The sequence below is a fragment of the Leucopleurus acutus genome (genome assembly GCF_964270905.1).
Source record: "Leucopleurus acutus genome assembly, chromosome: 13".
Classification (NCBI taxonomy): Eukaryota; Metazoa; Chordata; class Mammalia; order Artiodactyla; family Delphinidae; genus Leucopleurus; species Leucopleurus acutus.
Window position 1 is genome coordinate 84,957,942 of NC_139155.1, and position 17,742 is coordinate 84,975,683.

At 53.6% G+C, this 17,742-nt stretch overlaps 1 protein-coding gene across 3 annotated transcripts in view; it reads right to left on the minus strand.

Annotated features, from left to right (window-relative positions):
- SCARB1 (scavenger receptor class B member 1) overlaps nt 1–13,494 on the minus strand; it is a 79,234-nt gene extending 65,740 nt beyond the window's left edge. For all 3 annotated transcript variants that reach the window (XM_082853369.1, XM_082853368.1, XM_082853367.1), the window contains exon 1: nt 13,271–13,494. In XM_082853369.1, the coding sequence (XP_082709495.1) occupies nt 13,271–13,396 (126 nt within the window). In that variant the 5' untranslated portion in view covers nt 13,397–13,494. The remainder of the gene's footprint in view (nt 1–13,270) is intronic.
- Between the last annotated feature and the right edge of the window lie 4,248 nt (nt 13,495–17,742).

Here is a 17,742-nt window from a genome sequence, read left to right on the forward strand (position 1 = left end):
GGATCCGCATGCCTGGGCGTGAGGGCAAGGAACCAGAGCTGAGAAAATGAGGAAGCAGATGGAGGAACAGCTGAGCGAGGCAAGGCCTGATGGAATCACTGGCTTCTTCCAGTCCGAGGGGAGGTTCAAACTCACCTGGGGGCGCAGGCCGGCTGTGGGATGGGGTCACCAAGCTGGGCTGGGGGTGGGGTCCAGGCGCCCATCCCACCTCAGCCAGGAGAGCTCTACTCCCATCTGACTCACACAAGGAGGCTTTTGTGTAGGACTGTCGGAAGAAAACGTGCACTCACGAGGAAACAATTAGACAAATCCAGATCGACAGGCATTCCGCCAGAAAAACTGGTCTGGCCCCTTAATAAACGCCAGTGTTGTGAAGGACCCAGTAAAAAGAATAAGGCTGGAGGCCTGGTCTGGATTAAAGGAGGAGAAAGAAGGCAACTGGACACAGGACGTGATTTAAACAATAAAAACCAAAAAACTGCTATAAAGGGTGCTCTTGGGTCAATAAGAGACTCTGAATGTAACCTGAGCATCAAAGAAGTAAATTATTACGAGCTTTCCTGAGTGTGACTGTGGTCTGTGGTTACAGAAAAAAATAGTCTTGTCCTTAAGACACGCACGCTGCAGTATTCTGGGGCGAGGTGTCCTGACGTCTGCAAGCAACTCTCAAATGGTCTGGCAACGAGAGAGACAGACAGACAGAGACTGAGAATGAAAAGACAGCAAATTGTAAACACTGGTGGAGCTCAGGAAACGGCTTACAGGAATTCGTTGCACTGTTCTTGCGATTTTTCCAAAATAAAATTTTTCAAACGGAAACATCGAGGTGGGAGAAGAACACTTTCGGCTGCTTTATGGATTATTTCACAAGTTTGAAAGCTCCCTCCTGGGAATGGCTCGTACATCCACACCGTGGGATGTTCAGTCATCTAGACACCCAGTCAGAGCTACCCAAGCAACCGGGGAAAGTTTAGAGAAGAGACGCAGTGAGAAAAGCAAGATGCGGGGAAGTGGGCATAGTATGGTCCCGTTTCGGTAAAATGACAGACTAACTAATCCTACTATAGGTGTGTGTATAAGGCTACGATGATGACAACAGCAAACACTTATGTGACACTTGCCAAGCTGTTATTCTAAGTGCTTTACATGTGCCAACTCCTCCATCTTTATAAGAGCCCTGTACAGGAGATACGTCCATTAATGCCATTTTACAGTGGGGGAAATAAGGCACAGAGAGGTTAAGTTACTTGTCCAAAGACACACAGCTGGGAAGGGGCAGAACCAGGATTTGAACCCAGGCTGTCTGGCTCCAAAGTCAATGCTCTTGGGTCCACCTAAACTCCTGGATGCCAAAACCCTGGCCAAGGGCTAGAGAGAGTCATGCGGGTTTGAGAACCCATGCCTGACCTTGAGACGGTGACATGCCACCACTGCCTTCCAGCTCCCCATGTTCCAGTCTGCCTCATGCCTCTCACTCAGGTGGAAGGTTCTCATGTGGGCACACAGGGCTCTCTCAGCACACAAAGGGATGCTCCTAGAGGCCCTGGGGGCCTGGCTGTCCAGGCAGGTCCCTCTCACACACAGCTCCTTGCTGTCCTAGGTGAAGAAGGGTGTGCCCAGAGTTTGGGGCAAGGGCCAACAAGCTGGCAGCCGTTCATCCGGGGGACTGTTGATGACAGGTGTGCTGGTTCACATTGCAGAACACACCTGCTGGCAACAGCGATTCCAGATCAAGTCCTCTGCAGCTGTACCTGGGCAGATTCTGATAAAGGTCAGAGTCTTTACTCATCCCTCCTCTGCCCCAACCCCTCCAGGGCACACCACTGGCGCCTCCCACCCGGGGCAGACAAAGCCTGCACTTTGGCACACCCCAGCCCTGACACCTCTCCCAGTTTACAACAAACACCTTCCCATCCTGCCAGGAGGTGGGCAGACAGGAATGCAGACAGGGGACCCTGGGGACTTTCTGCCTGAAGAATGCTAACTAATGACTTGCTTTTACAACTACTTGGCTTCTTCCAAGCCCTGCTCCGGGGGCCCATCTGACTTCCACCTACTTCCCCCGCCCACTTGAGACAGTCTTCCCTGCCAGTACTCACTGCTAATTTTCTCTGTGGCCTTACTTAAATCTTTGCTCCCTTTGGGTTCTGGTTTCCCCAAAGAAAAAATAAAAGATGGAACTGAGTAAAATCCAAGCTCCAGATCTAACAATCTGAGTGTATGAAACCTTCCCTGATAAAAACAATTAGCTGATAAGCTACCATCTCCTCCAGAGGTCTTGGGTCTAGCCAAAGAAAATAATCTCTAATACTATAATAACAAGAAGCAATGAGATGAAGTGAGAAAGCTACCCTGGGGAAAAGGGCACATCAATCATTTTTGCTGCCTGTCACCCTTTCCTCCTTCTGCTAACAGTGCCCACACACACACCTCTTCCTTTAGGGCACCACCCCACCCCACCTCAGTCCCTCTGCTTTGGGGAAGAAAAGTCCTCCTTCTCCAGCTCCAAGAATGGGCATGTAATCCAAGCCTGACCAATCGGAGCAGTCCATTTCTCAAGCTACAGTGATTGGCTCAGGGATAAGCATGAGAGACAAGCCCAGCCAATCAGAGCCCAAGAGCATTCACACCACAACTTTTCCCAGCCACTGGGAAAATTCTCTAATTATCTTTGAAGGTCCCTCCATAAGGTTCCCTTTGGAGACCTCCAGGGAAATTCAAAAGAGCCAGTTTCTCCCCCATGTGGTACAGATGGCCATCTGAGCCCCAGATAAAGCTGCTGGCCAGTGATACGAAAGCACACATACAAAAAATGAATTTTTAACTCTTGGATTGCATTCAAGCTGGACTCATTATGGAACCCCACAGGAGGAAGGGCAGAGCCACAAGAAGCTCGCTCCCCACCCTCTCTGCACTCTCCAGGCCAACACTAACCCAGTCGACTTGTGGTTTCCTGAAAGCAGGTAAAAGATTTTGCCTGGTTGAGCTGATGTGCGATCCTGTACGTACAGAGTAAGTACGTATCACCAGCAAACTGGACCTGGGTCTCCCGACTCCAGCCTCACGAGGTTTCCACTCCTAAGGACAGGAAACGCAAGTGGTTCCACTTTAAGGCTGAACTTGGGCTTAAATGCAGCAGGAGGGAAACACCGCCACACCCCCAGCCCAAGCCACCCAGCTGAGGCCAAGATGCCAGCATGAGGATCCCTTCTCCTTCCAAGAGGCAGAGCGAGGCAGCCCCAGACCAGCCTCCACGCCTCCGCTGGCCCCTTGGACAGGACAGATGCTCTTTCTTTACCCACCATCCCCAGATGGCCCCAATGACATCTTTGTAAACCTGTGTCCCTTCCTTCTGGCGACTCCGCCTTCACGTTGGGACAGAGGAGGGGTCAATCAACACTCAGCCAGTAGAAACACCCAGTCACTGGAGTCAGAGAGACGTCTCTGGAATCCAGGCAGGGCTTGTTAAGACTCAGGCCCTGAATCCACGAACACATCATGGACAGCAGGCTCCCGGGTGCTCCCTGGTGCCGGGCACACAGATAGGAGGGAAAGAGCCAGTATTGGAAGCCAAGGAGTCTGGCTTCAAAAATCTATGCTTTTGAGGATCCCGATTGGAATCGTCTCACTGCCTCGACCCAAGGTCCCACCCCAGCCAGGTCTCTGCCCTGGACCAGGGTCCCCAACCATGGAACACAGTCATGAAGGAGAGAGACATAGGCCCCTGCCTCATGGAACCTCAAGCAAGTGAACAATATAATTCCAGAGCATGGTGACGGCTTGGAAGACAGTAACACGGAATGCTTATAACATAGATGGGGTGTGGTTCATGGGGGGAGGGGGGTCTCTTCTTCAAGAGGTCACATTTGAGCTGAAACATAAGAGGAACCAAACATAAAAGCCAGGAGAAAGGAACAGTCTGTGCAAAGGTCCTGAGGCAGAAAAGAACATAGTGTATTGGAGGAAAAGAAAGGCCTGTGAGGCTGTAGCAGGGCGGAAGTGCAGGGAGTGGAGGTAAGTGGCTTACAGGCCACGGTGGGCAGACGGGTTTCAGACCCCACGCAAGAAGGTTTTCATCAGGGCTGTGAGATGATCCAATGTGCATTATTTTAAAGAGCATTCTAGCTGCGACAGGGGAAACTGACAACAGAGTGGCAAGGATAGGAGCGGACAGGCAGGAGAGGAAGCTCCTGCGGCAGGTGAGAGGGGGAAGGGCTGGATGTGGAGTGGGGGCCGTGCAGGGGGAGGGGCGCGGTCCCCAGGTCCCCGCCCAGGACGACAACCTGACACTCATCGCGAACCTCCCAGTGAGACCACCCTCGTCTTCTAAACATCCGTTCAGTAACTATTTGAGAACCTACCACTATGTGCTAGGCGTCGTTCCAAGTGCTTGGGACACAGCGATGAACAAAAACTAAGGTCCCTGCCCTCGTGGGCCCGACATTCTCACAGGGAGAAACAGACAATAAGTGATAAACGGGGTGCATAGGTGAATTCGGCGGTATCTCAGCAGGTGACAGGACTACAGAAAAAAACAGCAGGGTAAGGAGGGTTCAGAGCACCAGGGAATGGGAAGGGAACTTGCAATATTCAAAAAGAGAGCTCCGTGGGCAAGTGAGATCCGAACAAAGGCCTGAAGGAGGTGGGAGAGTGAATCACGCACATGTCACATCAGGGAAAGAGCTGTGGGCAGAGGGAAGAACTTAGGAAGGCAGATGTGCCAGTAAGTCTGAGGAAGGGCCACAAGGGCCATGTGCAAAGTCAAGGTGAGGGGAGGACGGAAAGGGTCAGGATCGGATGGCAAAGGCCTCAAGGCACAACATAAGGGCTCACCTTGACTCGGAGGGGATGGGGCAGGTTCACGGCAGGGCTTTAAGCAGAGGAGGACGGTGCAATTTTCATAGGATTCCTTGGGCTGCTGTGCTGAAAAACCTGACCAGGGAGCACAGGTGGGCACAGGGACCCTGCAGGAATCCAGGTGAGAGCCGATGGCACCCTGGACCAGGGCAGTGGCCGTGGGTGTGGAGAGAAGTTGGATTCTGGTTCTATTTTGAAGATGGAGTCATAAAATACCCTGATGGTCCAGCGTGAGAAGTGAGAGTCAAGGCTGACCCCAAGGCTTTCGGCCCGGGGAGCTGGAGAATGGACAAGCAACAGCCTGAGATGGGAATATGGGTTTCACGGGGAGTGACGGGAAGTCAGGCGCTGGCTAGGGTAAGCGTGAGCTGCCTTTGACCACCCAGGTTGAGATATGGAGTTGGCCACTGGATGCTTGAGGCTGGAGCTCAAGGGGAAAGGTCCGGGCCTGGGATATCAGTTTGGGAGGTGCCAGGACAGGGATGGCATTTGACACGTGAGACCGGGTGAGCGCGGCCAGGAAAGGCCTGAGCCCTGGGACGTGCCAATGGCCGGTGGTCAGGGAGATAAGGAGACACCAGCATCTGAGTCCAAGAGCAGCCCAAGAGAGCACACATTAAAGCGTCTCAAAAGTCCTTCTAGAAAAATGGTGCAGATGAGCCGGTTTGCAGGGCAGAAATAGAGACACAGAGGTAGAGCACAAACGTATGGACACCAAGGGGGGAACGTGGCAGGGGGGCTGGGGGCGGTGGTGGGATGAACTGGGAGATTGGGATTGACATGTATACACTGATATGTATAAAATGGATAACTGATAAGAAAGTGCTGTATTAAAAAAAAAGAGTCCTTCTAGAAGCTTCCAGAAAAGGTAGAAGGAACTTCACCCCAAATACCAGGAAGTAAGCACAGGTCAGGCCACTCCTGTTCCTTCCTCCCCCCAGCACGAAGCAATCGGGGAACAGGAGGAAACAGTGGGGCGGAGGTGGGGGAAGGAAGCAAGACAATGAGGCCAGCTGTGCCCTGGCCATCAGGGGCCCGGACCTCTGGGTTTGGGGAGGTTCTGAGCAAAACGATCCTGAGCTTCAAATCAGAACCACCTATAACTCAGCAGCTCCTGGGCCCTGGAAGTCTCCAAGGCCAAGAGTGAACTTCTGTGTGTTGTTTTCGTTTCTCTTTGCGTTTCAGCTCTGGTGGCCACTCCCAGAGCCAGTGGAGGCCAAGGTCGCATTTGACCAAGGGGGAGGGAGACGAGGCACATGAAAGGACTTCACCTTTTGTCTTGCTTTTGTATTTCTGGCCGACTGCTACAGTTGGATTCTTTGCACCACAAATGTGCTTATGGGGACGAAGCTGCTAGATCTCTGTGGCACAGAAGGGCCGGGGGTGTGGGAGGGAGGTGGGTGCTCAGGCTGGACTCCCCATAACCGAATTCTCTAGTTCTAAGATTATGAGCCAGAAAAGTCAGCCTTGTGGCCGAAACCAGCCTTGGGGGCGGCTTATGACCCCAGGGGCCTCTCTGCTGCTGGCCAAGGGCATAGGATCACCCTTCCGGGCACCATGACCGCCGGGAGGACCCACGGTCATTGACGGAGCAGACATGCCTGTGCCGGGGCTCCAGCGGGACCAAACTGCCCAAGGGAAGCTCTTCAACAAACAGGTCCTCGACACAGACTCACTTCTGTCCCGTTTGCTAGAAGCTGAAGCCAGAACGGGATGATTCCAGGTAGCTGAGTGTCACCAAATACTAGCTAATCACATGAGTCACGGAGCAGAGGCCCAGCCAGTATGAGTCATTCTAGGAAGGGATGGAGAACATGTCTTGAAATGGGAAGAGCCAGGCGCACCGAACACAGCCCCGTGCCGGGCCTCGGGAAGGCCAGACCATGGTGGGACACATGGCCAACACGTCTGTGCACACACCCCAACACACGCAGACATGTGTTAACACGTGTGTCCACATGTCCCCGTGTGTAACTGTACACTCAACAGGTGTCAACACACATGTGTGAGCCCACACATAGACACATACATAACCGCACGTGTGAACCCGTGTGCCAGGCTACCACACGTGGGCGCACATCATGTGTGTACACGCGTGTTCGTTCACATGCACGTGTATGCCATCACAGAGACACTGTGCTCCATGCCGACACACGCTGACACGCAACACATGTCTGTGTGTGCGTGCTTCAGCGCGTGGCCACACGCAGGCGTGCATGGCGCATGCCGACACACGCTCCTGTGTCACCAGTCAGCGTGTACAGCCGGCACACGTGTGCACACACAGGAAGCCAGAGGAACGAATCTGTCAGCAGCAAAGAGGGGAACAAAAATAACCAACGCTCGGGGAGACTAAAAATAGCCCCGTATTTTCAGCTGTGGCTCTGGAGGGATAGGACGCTCCCGGCAGGAAAGAGTAAGAAAAACACAGCCGAATCGGAGCACACCTGCGACCCCACTGCCCCCCAAGAAGGGAGCACCGCCCCACCGTCCGCGGCCACGGGTCAAGTCCGCGGCCAGATGGAGCCTGATGTGGTCAGAGGCGGTCAGCCCGCGACGCCGTGACGCCCTCTGAGACGCAACCCTGGGGCTTTGTGGAGGCCCAGACGGACGGCAGGGCACAGAGCTGGCCGAGCAGACCCTGCAGGACAGGCGGGGTCACCCTGAGGGTCGCTGGGACAACGGGCCAGGGAGAGGCTGCCCTCCCCAGCTTCCCTTGGCATCTGCGATTCTAGAGCTGCCCGGGCCTAGCAGACAGCCCTGGAGGGAAGACGTCAGGACGTACTCTGTACTCGCAGTTTGGGGGAGGTGATTATCAGGGGAAAGGCCTGGGAAGGACCCCGCTGCCCCACTGTCTGTGCAGGAAAAGGACAAGGAAAGGTGGAGCCAAGCAGAGAACAGGGGAAGGGCCTGCCCTGCCCCCCACGTCAAGTCGAGCTGCTCAGAAATACTGCACAGAGAGTGGGGAGGACGAGGTCCACAGGTGGCAGACTCGCTGGAATCTTGTTTCCGCCACTTCAGCTGTGTGACCTGGGGCAAGTGTCCTTCCGGCTCTGTGCGTCCATTTCCCTCAATAAGGGAGAGGCAGAGGGAGCTATTTAGATACGAAATGAAGCAACTGAGTACAGGTAAAACACGCAGGCCAGCGTCTAGTGCATAATCAGCGTCCACTGACTGTTATCTCTCCCCAGCCCCTGCCTTTGAACTGATGGGCAAAGGAGATTTGCCAGAGGGCACGAAGCACGGGGGCAGGGCACAGTGCTCCTGAAGGCTCTCTGGGTGGCCCTCGCCAAGGGAGGAGGGGGAAAAATAGAGTCGGAGGCTGGGGGCGGCGGTGGGGAGGGGCTAAGGAGATAGCCTGACCTCAAAGCGCTCAGCGTCCGCCCATCCCGCCATCCTACTGTGAACCCAAGCACTGCTCTGGTCCTGGGGACACTGCAGGGACAGCGACAGGACAGCCCGCGCCCCGGCTCATGAGGCAGAAAGAGAATGCACAAGTCAACATATAACATGAGGGGGTGACTTTTAGGGACATGAGGGGTGAACTGTACAGATATCTGGGGATGAGCCTTCCGGGCGGTAGAGAAAGCAAGCCAGAGTTTGGTGGGACCAGGCTTGCTGGGTTCAAGGACTTCAAAGAGATAAGCATGGCAGGTGAGCAAAGGAGCCAAGAGGGGGTGCAGTGACAGAGGGAAGGAGGGCTGCATGGTGGCGGGGGGACTTCAGGCCACTGAAATGACCTTGGTATTCACTCAGGGTGACACGGGAAACCTCAGTGGGTGGTGAGCAGAGGGGGCACATGACCTGGTTGTCTATGGAAACCAGAGATGAGACTATTGCACTAGTCCAAGCAGTGGATGGAGGAGGGCAGAGTGGTGGAGACGTTGAGAAGGGGTCAGTATGCAGATATGCCTTTGAAGGTAAGCCGATAAGATTTGCCGATGGACCAGATACAGGGGTATCACAGAAAGCCTGCAGTCAAGGATGACCCAAGGTTTTTGCCTCTACCCTTGGAGGGAACGAATGGAGATATCGCTTATTGAGATGGGGACACGGATGGGAGAAGACTTTGGCAGCTGGAAAAATTCACGGATATAGCACCCAAGGCTGATTCCAACTAGAAAACATAAAAGACAGCAGAGGGGGACTCAGCTTCCCCCCCCACCCCCGGCTGTGGAGAAGGCCACCAGGCCCATCATTGCACATGGTGGCCCAGCAAACGAACCCCTTCCCCTGTGGCCCAGCGGGGCCTTCCCTGGTGGACCAGAGACACCCAGTAACTTGGAAATACATGCCCAGGGACCTGTACTGTGCTTCCTAATCCATGCAAACACAGAGGGCCACGCATGCCAGGCTCTGTTCTAGGCTGTGGATATAAGAGCGCCCGTCCTCCTGGGGTTTGCCTCAGGATTTTCTCACACACACACACATACACACACACACACACACACACACACACACATACACACACACACATATACACACACACACACACCAGCAAGGTAATTTGGGCAAATTACTCTCTTAAACTTCTGTTTCCCTAACTGTGGATGACAGTGAGATGTGCGTCCCAGAATTCTCCCGGGACTAAACGAGATGATCAACATTCACAAAGATGCCTAGCGCACAGTCATCCTCGGTTACACTCCTGAGTGCATTCGGTCTGCACACCTCTTGTCCAGCCCCACCCACTGGGGGAAAGGAGAAGAAATGCGTCTCATTCTCCCCCAGGGCCTCTCCCAGCGACTGCTATCTCCAGGGCCCCTCCACTGTGTGCCTCCTGCATTCCTCATCTAACTCATTTGGCCATTCTCTGGGGAAAGCTATGGATTCGTTACTAATTTTTAACTAAACACACAACACGTGAATACATTCTCCTTATTTACAAAGAAAAAGTATGAGTCTTCCAGATAATGCATAAATATTCCCCCTGCCACACCCCCAGTCCCCTGAGAGTAACCACTTTTGTCAGTCTGGTGCACACCCTTCCACACCTTTTTCTGTGCTTTTACATGCACTGATAGAAACCCAGTGAAAAGACAGAGTATCGTTTTGTGGAGGTTTTTTGGAGTTTTTTTTTTTTGGTTTTTTTTAACATGAGTAGCCTCAAAGCTTTTTTTCAATTAGTAATGTGTTTTTTCTACTTTTCTGTGCCCAGACGTAAATATCTAGCTCCTTCTCTCTAACTTTTACCTAGAACTCCACTGGATGAAGCACTCCTGCTTTAATTCCTATGCCCCTATTGAAACGCAGACCAGATTTGGCGGTCAGGATTCCTGCCCGAAACTGCCACAAGCTGTGTAAACCGGGTACCTCCAGAGCAGTTTCACACACAGGTCACCGCCTTTGTACTTTATCATCTTGCCAGGAAACAAACTAAATCCACCCCCTGCCTCGGAGCTGAAGACACATGCCCTGGCTCAGAGGTGAAGTAACTGACCTGAGGTTCCCAGTCAGCAAGTGGCACAGCCAGGTCTGCAAACCCTGAGCTCTGGAAACTGACATCGGTTTCAAAACGAGCCACACCCCTATGCAACCCCACCAGTAACCTGAGAAATGTAAATCACACACATCAGATTAACCCCCCCAAAAAAATTATAATAAGAAATCGGTAATCCCAATAATGGCAGAGATGTGAGGGAGTGACTAGTTCCATACTCTGTGGAGGGACTGTAAATGCCCTCAGTCCTCAGAAGGGCCATTAGTCTGTGTCCAAATGCAAACTGGACACACCATCTGGACTAGAGGCTTCTCTTCTAGAAATGTACCCGGTGGAAATGTTCATCCAGGTACACAGAGAAGTATGTATGAGAAAATTATCAGTCAACGGACAAACGGGTAAGTAATTAAGTGTACAGCCATTCAAAGGAATACTATGCAGCAGTGAAAAGTGTGACCGATTTAAATGTTTTGACGTGGAAGAATTCCCAAGTGATATCTGTGAATTGAAAAGCAAACTGCAGGCTATTTCGATGTAGTTTATAGTTCAATATATGTAAATATATATATATTAATGTGTCTAAATCATGCTTGTGATGTGTATCTCCACAAAAATCTAGAAAGATACTCTCGGATGACAGTGGTACTATCCCAGGAGGGGAATACAATGGGGGGAACCTTTTTTTCCCTCCACTTGAATTTTTTTTTTTTTTTTACAAACAAGAATCCATGTATTTTATATACACAGACTTCTTTAACCCCAAAGCATAAAAAAAAAAGTAGAAATCAAAGCACAAGCCCTCCCATTCAAGTTGCACATGGACACGTGCAGCCAAAGAAAACACCAGCAGGCCGTCCCTCCCTCTCCTAGCATCCCACCCACTCGGTCCCCTGAACACAGATGCCCTTCTTCCAAGGGAAGGCTCTTGGCCAGGGCCCAGCCTGAGCTGTCCAAGAAGAAACTGTCACAGGCTGGACTCGCCTCCGTGCCTTCACGCCACTCAGCCACAAACCAATCACCTTTGGGATATTCACGGAGGACGCTGGCTGGCTCTCACTCAAGTTTAAGCCCAGAAATCTTAGTTCCGGGACAACTGAGGACAGTGGCGCTTTCCTCTTTGGAAGCCCTGAGGAGGAGTGGGAAATTAGGTAGGGCATGCGGGTGTGCATGTACACACACACACACACACACACACACACACAGAGAGAGAGAGAGAGATAGAGAGAGAGAGACATCCTTCATCTGATTGAGAGCCGTGAAAAGAAAACACCTGAATTATAGTCCAAGAAGGACTGGGCTGACAAGATTCTGCATCAGCTATAAATCCCACTCATCCTCACACCCCCAAAGCAACAGGCTCTCTGCACGGGATCACGACGGGCTTGCCACGCTTACAGCACCCAAGTGATGGTCTCTCCAGGGCTCACACAGTACAGAAACCACAAATTTGGCGGGCGTTTACGGCCGGCTTTCACTGAGATAAAGCTCTCACAGCTACTTTGAAAAGCAAAACAGATACACCCGCTGGCCACCACGGGAGAGAAAGAAGCAGTTCTGGCCGCTCTCAGGTTTCCCCAAGAAACTTTTTCTCGCTACTTCACGGGCAAGAAAAGAAAAAACACTAAGAGGAACTCGCAGCTCAATGTCACCATCGGCCAGGATCTCCTTGCAATCAGATTACAGGATTTAATGGGACAAGATTTGACAACAAAACAAAGGACACAGTGTGGCCAAGATGACTCAGACAACTGCTCACCCAGAGACCTCGAGAAAAACCAAACTTGCTCCATCTTTAAAGCCAAAAACTGGCAGCCAGGTCCGAGCAGATGCAGCCTTCATTCATTCGCTCATTCATTCATCTCCCAGGCATCCTGCGCTGGGCACGGGGCACAGACACGAAATGGGGACAAGTCCCCGTTCTCAAGAAACTCGCCTAAAGAAGCCGGTTAAGGGGAAAAGAGAAATCAACTAGCAAGTGATGACAGCCCCATCTTTATGTGTCTGGCTGGATCTTGGGCCAAGGTGAGCCTCAGTCTCCCCTCCCGGCCCTGCAGGTGCTGGCCTTTCCTTCAAAGAGCTGAATGCTTTTACCTCAAGCGTGATACTCTGCAATCTCCCTGTCCTTCAGTGACTCCAGGCTCATTCAAAAATGCCGCCAGACACCCAGGGCAGAGTCTGACGGTCTGAAGGCCAGCTGACAGCCTTCATTTGTCTCCCTGGTTGAAAGGGCAGTGGTGTATAAGGTTAGGATCGCAGGAAAGCTCTCAGGCTGTGGACTCCCCGAGGACCCTGCTTATGCAGCCCTGGGCTTATGCCTGCCTCTGGGTGGATCTGGGGAGAAAAGCAGCTTATCGCTGCCAATCTGCATCAGGAAGGCAGCGTCCGGGTAGGACAGAGCAGCCCATTCTGCCTCTGAGAAGGGGTTTGCGTGGGGAGGCTCTGGACAGCAGAGACCGCTGTCTGAGCACCCACCGGCCTGGGCACCCATGTGAGTCTCACGTGCACGTGCATGGAGGGTTCCTGTCCTCCTGTGCTCACAGGAAACAAGCGAAGTGCAGCCCTAGTTTTACCGCACACTGTCACAGGCTGCCACAGAAGAGGCAAGAAGCATGTGAGCCCGCTCCTGGGCTCCTCCAGGCAGTACCAGAAACGTGGCCACGCTCCAGGACCGCCTCGGACCCCAGACCCTTAGGGTGAGGTCAGGCTCCCAGGTGGTCTCTAATTCAGGCTTCCCCAACCCGGGCCTGCGCCTCCAGCAAAAGCCCCGGATGCCCTCCTTGGCCCCCAAACTCAGCCTGCGTCCTGGGTCGGGGAGGTTCCTGGGAAGGTGGCCTGCTGCCCCTCCTCATGCCCTCTGGGCTCTCCGGTGCTCAGGGGCCCCGACCCAGGACACCCGGCCCTCCTCGGCGCCCAGCGCCCTCCAGCCCCGGAGGGGCCCGCGTGCACTGACCTCCGGCCGGGCCCCTCACCCACCTTGAGGACCTGCTGCTTGATGATCGAGGGCACCATCACGATCATGATAACGCCCAGCACGGCGCACAGCAGCCCGGCGAAGCCCAGCGCCGCGGCCACCCGGCGCGCTCTAGAGCGGCTGCCCATGTCTGCGCGCCCCGGCGCCCGCGCGGTGCTCGCGGAGCTCCGCGCCTGTGGCGGGACCGAGGCGGGGACGAACGTGACTGAAGCAGCGACTCCGCGGACGCGGGCCGCAGCGGCACGGCGGGCCCCGGACCGCAGCGCACGGAGGAGCGGCCCGGCAGGTGGCCAGCGGTTTTATGTGCCATCGCCGGGGCGGACCGCCCCCGGGACGCCCTGGGCACCAGGATCTGGACGGGCGCCAGCATCTGGGCGGGCGCCAGAGGACGAGGGCTGAGGGGCGGGGCCTAAGCTAGCAAGGGGCGTGGCCGGGGCGGGGCGCGGAGAGATGGTCCGATTGGGGCGGGGCCACGGCCGCCGGCCCCAAGCTCTAGCTTCCGTTTCCGCGGGAGGGAGGCGCGGAGTTCTCGTGGGCTACGTGCAACGTTGCGCCTGGACCCCCTCCACCTCGTAACCCTTCTCCCCTTCCTCACTACCAGGTGCTCCCCGCTCACCCCTGTCCCTGATCCCGCCTGCCCATCTTCTCCCCCCTCCTCCTCTGTCTCCTCGTCCCCCCCCGCCTCTCCCTCCTCCCCCTGCCTCCCAGACCCTCCTCCTCCCCTCTTCTCCCCTCCTCCCCTCCCACTTCCTCTGTCCTGAGCGTCACTGTTCGTATTTAGTACGAATTGCCCAACTCTGGCAGGGACTCCAGAGCGCCCGCCCCCAGCTCTGCGACCTCCTCTCCCCGCAGGGCGCCACACACACCTTCCCGCGTGTGCGCACACACATGCTATTGCAGCCTCTCTCTCCGTGGAACAAGCCCAGCAGACTCCCGCCTCAGGACCTTGTACCCCTACGACTTGGAATTCTGTCCCCCCCAGATATCTGCCCGGCTCCTTCCTTCACGACTGCTCCGCCACCTTATCAGAAAGGCTCTTCCCTGCCACCCTGTGTGAAATAAAATAGCGGCCAATTCTCCCCTCACCCCTCTCCCTTATCACCGGGCCACCACCTGGCCTGTTCCACGTTCATGTGTTCTTGCGTTCTGACCATCGCCAGGCGCTAGAATGCTCCAGGCAGACAAAGCTTGAGCGCTGCCTGGCTGGGAACGCTTGTTCCCAAGGAACATTTTAGAATGAATCGGCGAGGAGCCTTCTAGGTGGGGTCCTTGTGCTAAGTGCCTGGCCCGCAGCGACTCCGTTCTACAGATAAGGAAATAGGCACAGAGGGTTAGGTCAGCAAACCCAAGTCCCTGCTTTCTAACGAACAGGGAGACAGACGATTGGCAAGTGAACAAATGAACGATGGATTGCAGATAAGTGCTCCAAGAAAATGAAACCTGGGTGCGTGCTCCGCTGCAGTCCTCAAGCCCACCTGCTCCTAATGCCTGCAGCCCTCCACCCCACCTGGACCTCTGGATCCCTGATGTAGACCAGTCCCCTCAGTCTCTAGTGGGGGCCACGCAGGGATAGGAGGGCAGTGTCCCCAGCCCCTGTGTAAGGCAGGCCAGTCCCTGAGGGCTCAGAATGAGGCCTTCTGAAACTCTTCTTCAACCCTGGAAGGGAGCAGCCTTCTCCCAGGCCCACCCTTAAGCAACACAGCCTGGCCTGAGTCAGTATTTATCAGGCACCTGCTGTGACTAGCCAGAGAGCCTTGCCTGGCATTGTGTTCCCCTTGGGAGACCCGACATTGTCCAGGGTACCGGGAGCAGGGAGCCAACCCCTGACCTAGATCAAGATGGCTGGGGCAAAGGTGGCTAGATGAGGCGGCTGTGGTGTCAGATGGGGACAGGTTCCAAGAAGTCCGTGCTGCAGGATTTCCTACCCTAGAGTCCTGGGGAAAGTGGCTTGGCCCGTTCTGTGCCTCAGTTTGTTCACCTGTCAAATGGGGATAATAAGAGCCTCTCTCCAAGGGCTATCGCAAGGATTAAATGAGTTGGGAAGATGTGACAGTGCGTAGAATAGTGCCCCAAGGTGAGAGCACCATGAGGCTAGCTGTTCTTGTTGCTGCCCCGAGGTCCTAACTGACCTGGCTTCTGCTCACCTTTCTGCCCCCATGTCCCAACCTCTGCCCCTTGTTCGCTCTACCCCAGGCTTCTGGGCCTTCTTTCTGTTCCTTAAACAGCCCCAGCTTTTTCCAGCCTCAGGGTCTTTGCACTTGCTGTTCCCTCTGCCTAGAATACACTTCCCCACACCTGAGGCCTTCTCCTCCTGCAGGTCTCACTTCAAAGCCTGCTCCTTAGAGAGGCCTTCCCTGTGTAATCTGTCCAAAATGAAAGTCCCAACCCACCAGTCACTCTCTATCAAATCACCCCATTTTATCTAAAATTGTCTTATTCGTTTATCTGTTTACTTCTTTCTCTCCCCAGCTCCCAAGAGACAGAAGCTGGTCTGTTTTTGCGAATGGATGTAACCCCAGCACCTGGAACAATGCCTGGCACCTAGTACATACTCAATAAAGGCTTGACATAATTAACCTTTAATTAATCAACCAACTCATTCACTAATTAATATAATTTCATTGAATTCCTTAAGGCCTTCAGCGGCCATCAGCTGTGGGGATTGTTTTATGTTTGCTGACTTTTGCAGTTCTTGGGAATTAACTAATTAACTAAAATCTGGGGTCTGTGCTCGCCCTGACGCCACCCCCTTCTTTGATACCCAGCTTCCCTCGGCAAGGACTGGCTCGCCTTGACCATCTCACCCAATCTAACTTTCAAGTCTTCAAGGTCCAAATGTACGTGATGCTTACCCAAGAGAGCCCCCAAGGCCACGGCAAGAGTGTTCTCATGTCACGCCACACTGTCACTTGACAAGAGAGAAAGCAGAGATGAAAGGATGTCTGAGACACATGACCAGCTGTGACCTCGCTGTGGGGAGTCACATCCACTGGGGGAGTAGGGGGCGGTGACCTAAGAAGCCAGAGAAAAGACTTCATCATGTTTCAGAGAGAGGCTTTGCCAGGATGAGGCAAGACAATGATGCAGAAGGAAAAGAAAGATTAATGATAGTAAAATATTATCAACGTGCATGTCAGAGAAATCCTGTAAACAACAAGTCAGATGACGTTCCTCCTCAGCTCAAAACCCTCCCACGATCGAAAGACAGTTAGTAGGAGTGTTGGCAAAGAGGTGGAGAAATCGGGACCCTCATACACTGCTGGTGGGATTGTAAAATGGCACGGCCACTGTGGAGAACAGTCTGGAAACAGCTCCTCGAAAGACTAAACACAGAGTTGCCTTCAGTCCCCGCAGTTCCCCTCCCGGGTACACATGAGAGAAATGAAAACTGTGTCCGCACAAAAATGTGTACAGGACAGCACTCCTCACGGTAGCCAAAAGGTGGAAGCAACCCAAATACCCCCCACTGACACATGGATAAATAAAACGTGAAATATCCCACAATGGAATATTATTTAATATTTAAAAATGAAGGACTGATCCGTGCTGCAACACGGATGACTTTGAAAACATTACCCTAAGTGAAAGAGGCAGTTACAAAAGACCACATACAGGGCTTCCCTGGTGCCGCAGTGGTTGAGAGTCCGCCTGCCGATGCAGGGGACGCGGGTTCGTGCCCCGGTCCGGGAAGATCCCACATGCCGCGGAGCGGCTGGGCCCGTGAGCCATGGCCGCTGAGCCTGCGCGTCCGGAGCCTGTGCTCCGCAATGGGAGAGGCCACGATAGTGAGAGGCCCGCGTACCGCAAAAAAAAAAAAAAAAAGACCGCATACAGTATGATTCCATTTCCATGAAATGTCCAGAACAGGCAAATCCACAGAGACAGAAAACAGGCTAGTGTTTGCCTAGGCTGGGGGCAGAGAGGATCGGGAGTGCCTGTTAAGGGCTCTTTTTGGGGTGACGGAATGTTCTAAGATTGATTGTGGGGATGGTTGTACAGCTCTGTGAATAGACTAAAACCCTTTGAATTGTACATTTTACACGAGTGGGTTGTGTGCTATATGAAGTATAGCATATTTCCTGTGGTTCCCACCTCACTCAGAGTAAAAGCCCGAGTCCTCACCACAGCCCCCTCTGTGAGCTCTGTGGGTCACCCTCATCTCCCTGACCTCGCGTCCCCCGCTCCCCCAGCCCACTCTGCTCCACCTCCTAGGTGTTCCTCAAACCTGCTGCCTTGCCCCTGCCTCAGGGCCTTTGCACTTACTGGCCCCTCTGCTAAACCACTCTTCTCCAAACCTCCACGTGGTCACCTTCCCTTCCTTCAAGTCCTTCTTTATATGTCATCTTCAAAGCAAAGACTTCCTTCCTATCAACCTTCTCAAATTACAACCACACCCACAATCCCCCCATCTCCCTGCCCTGTTTTATTTTTCTCTATTATGCTTACCACCATCCAACACTACATTATTCCTGTA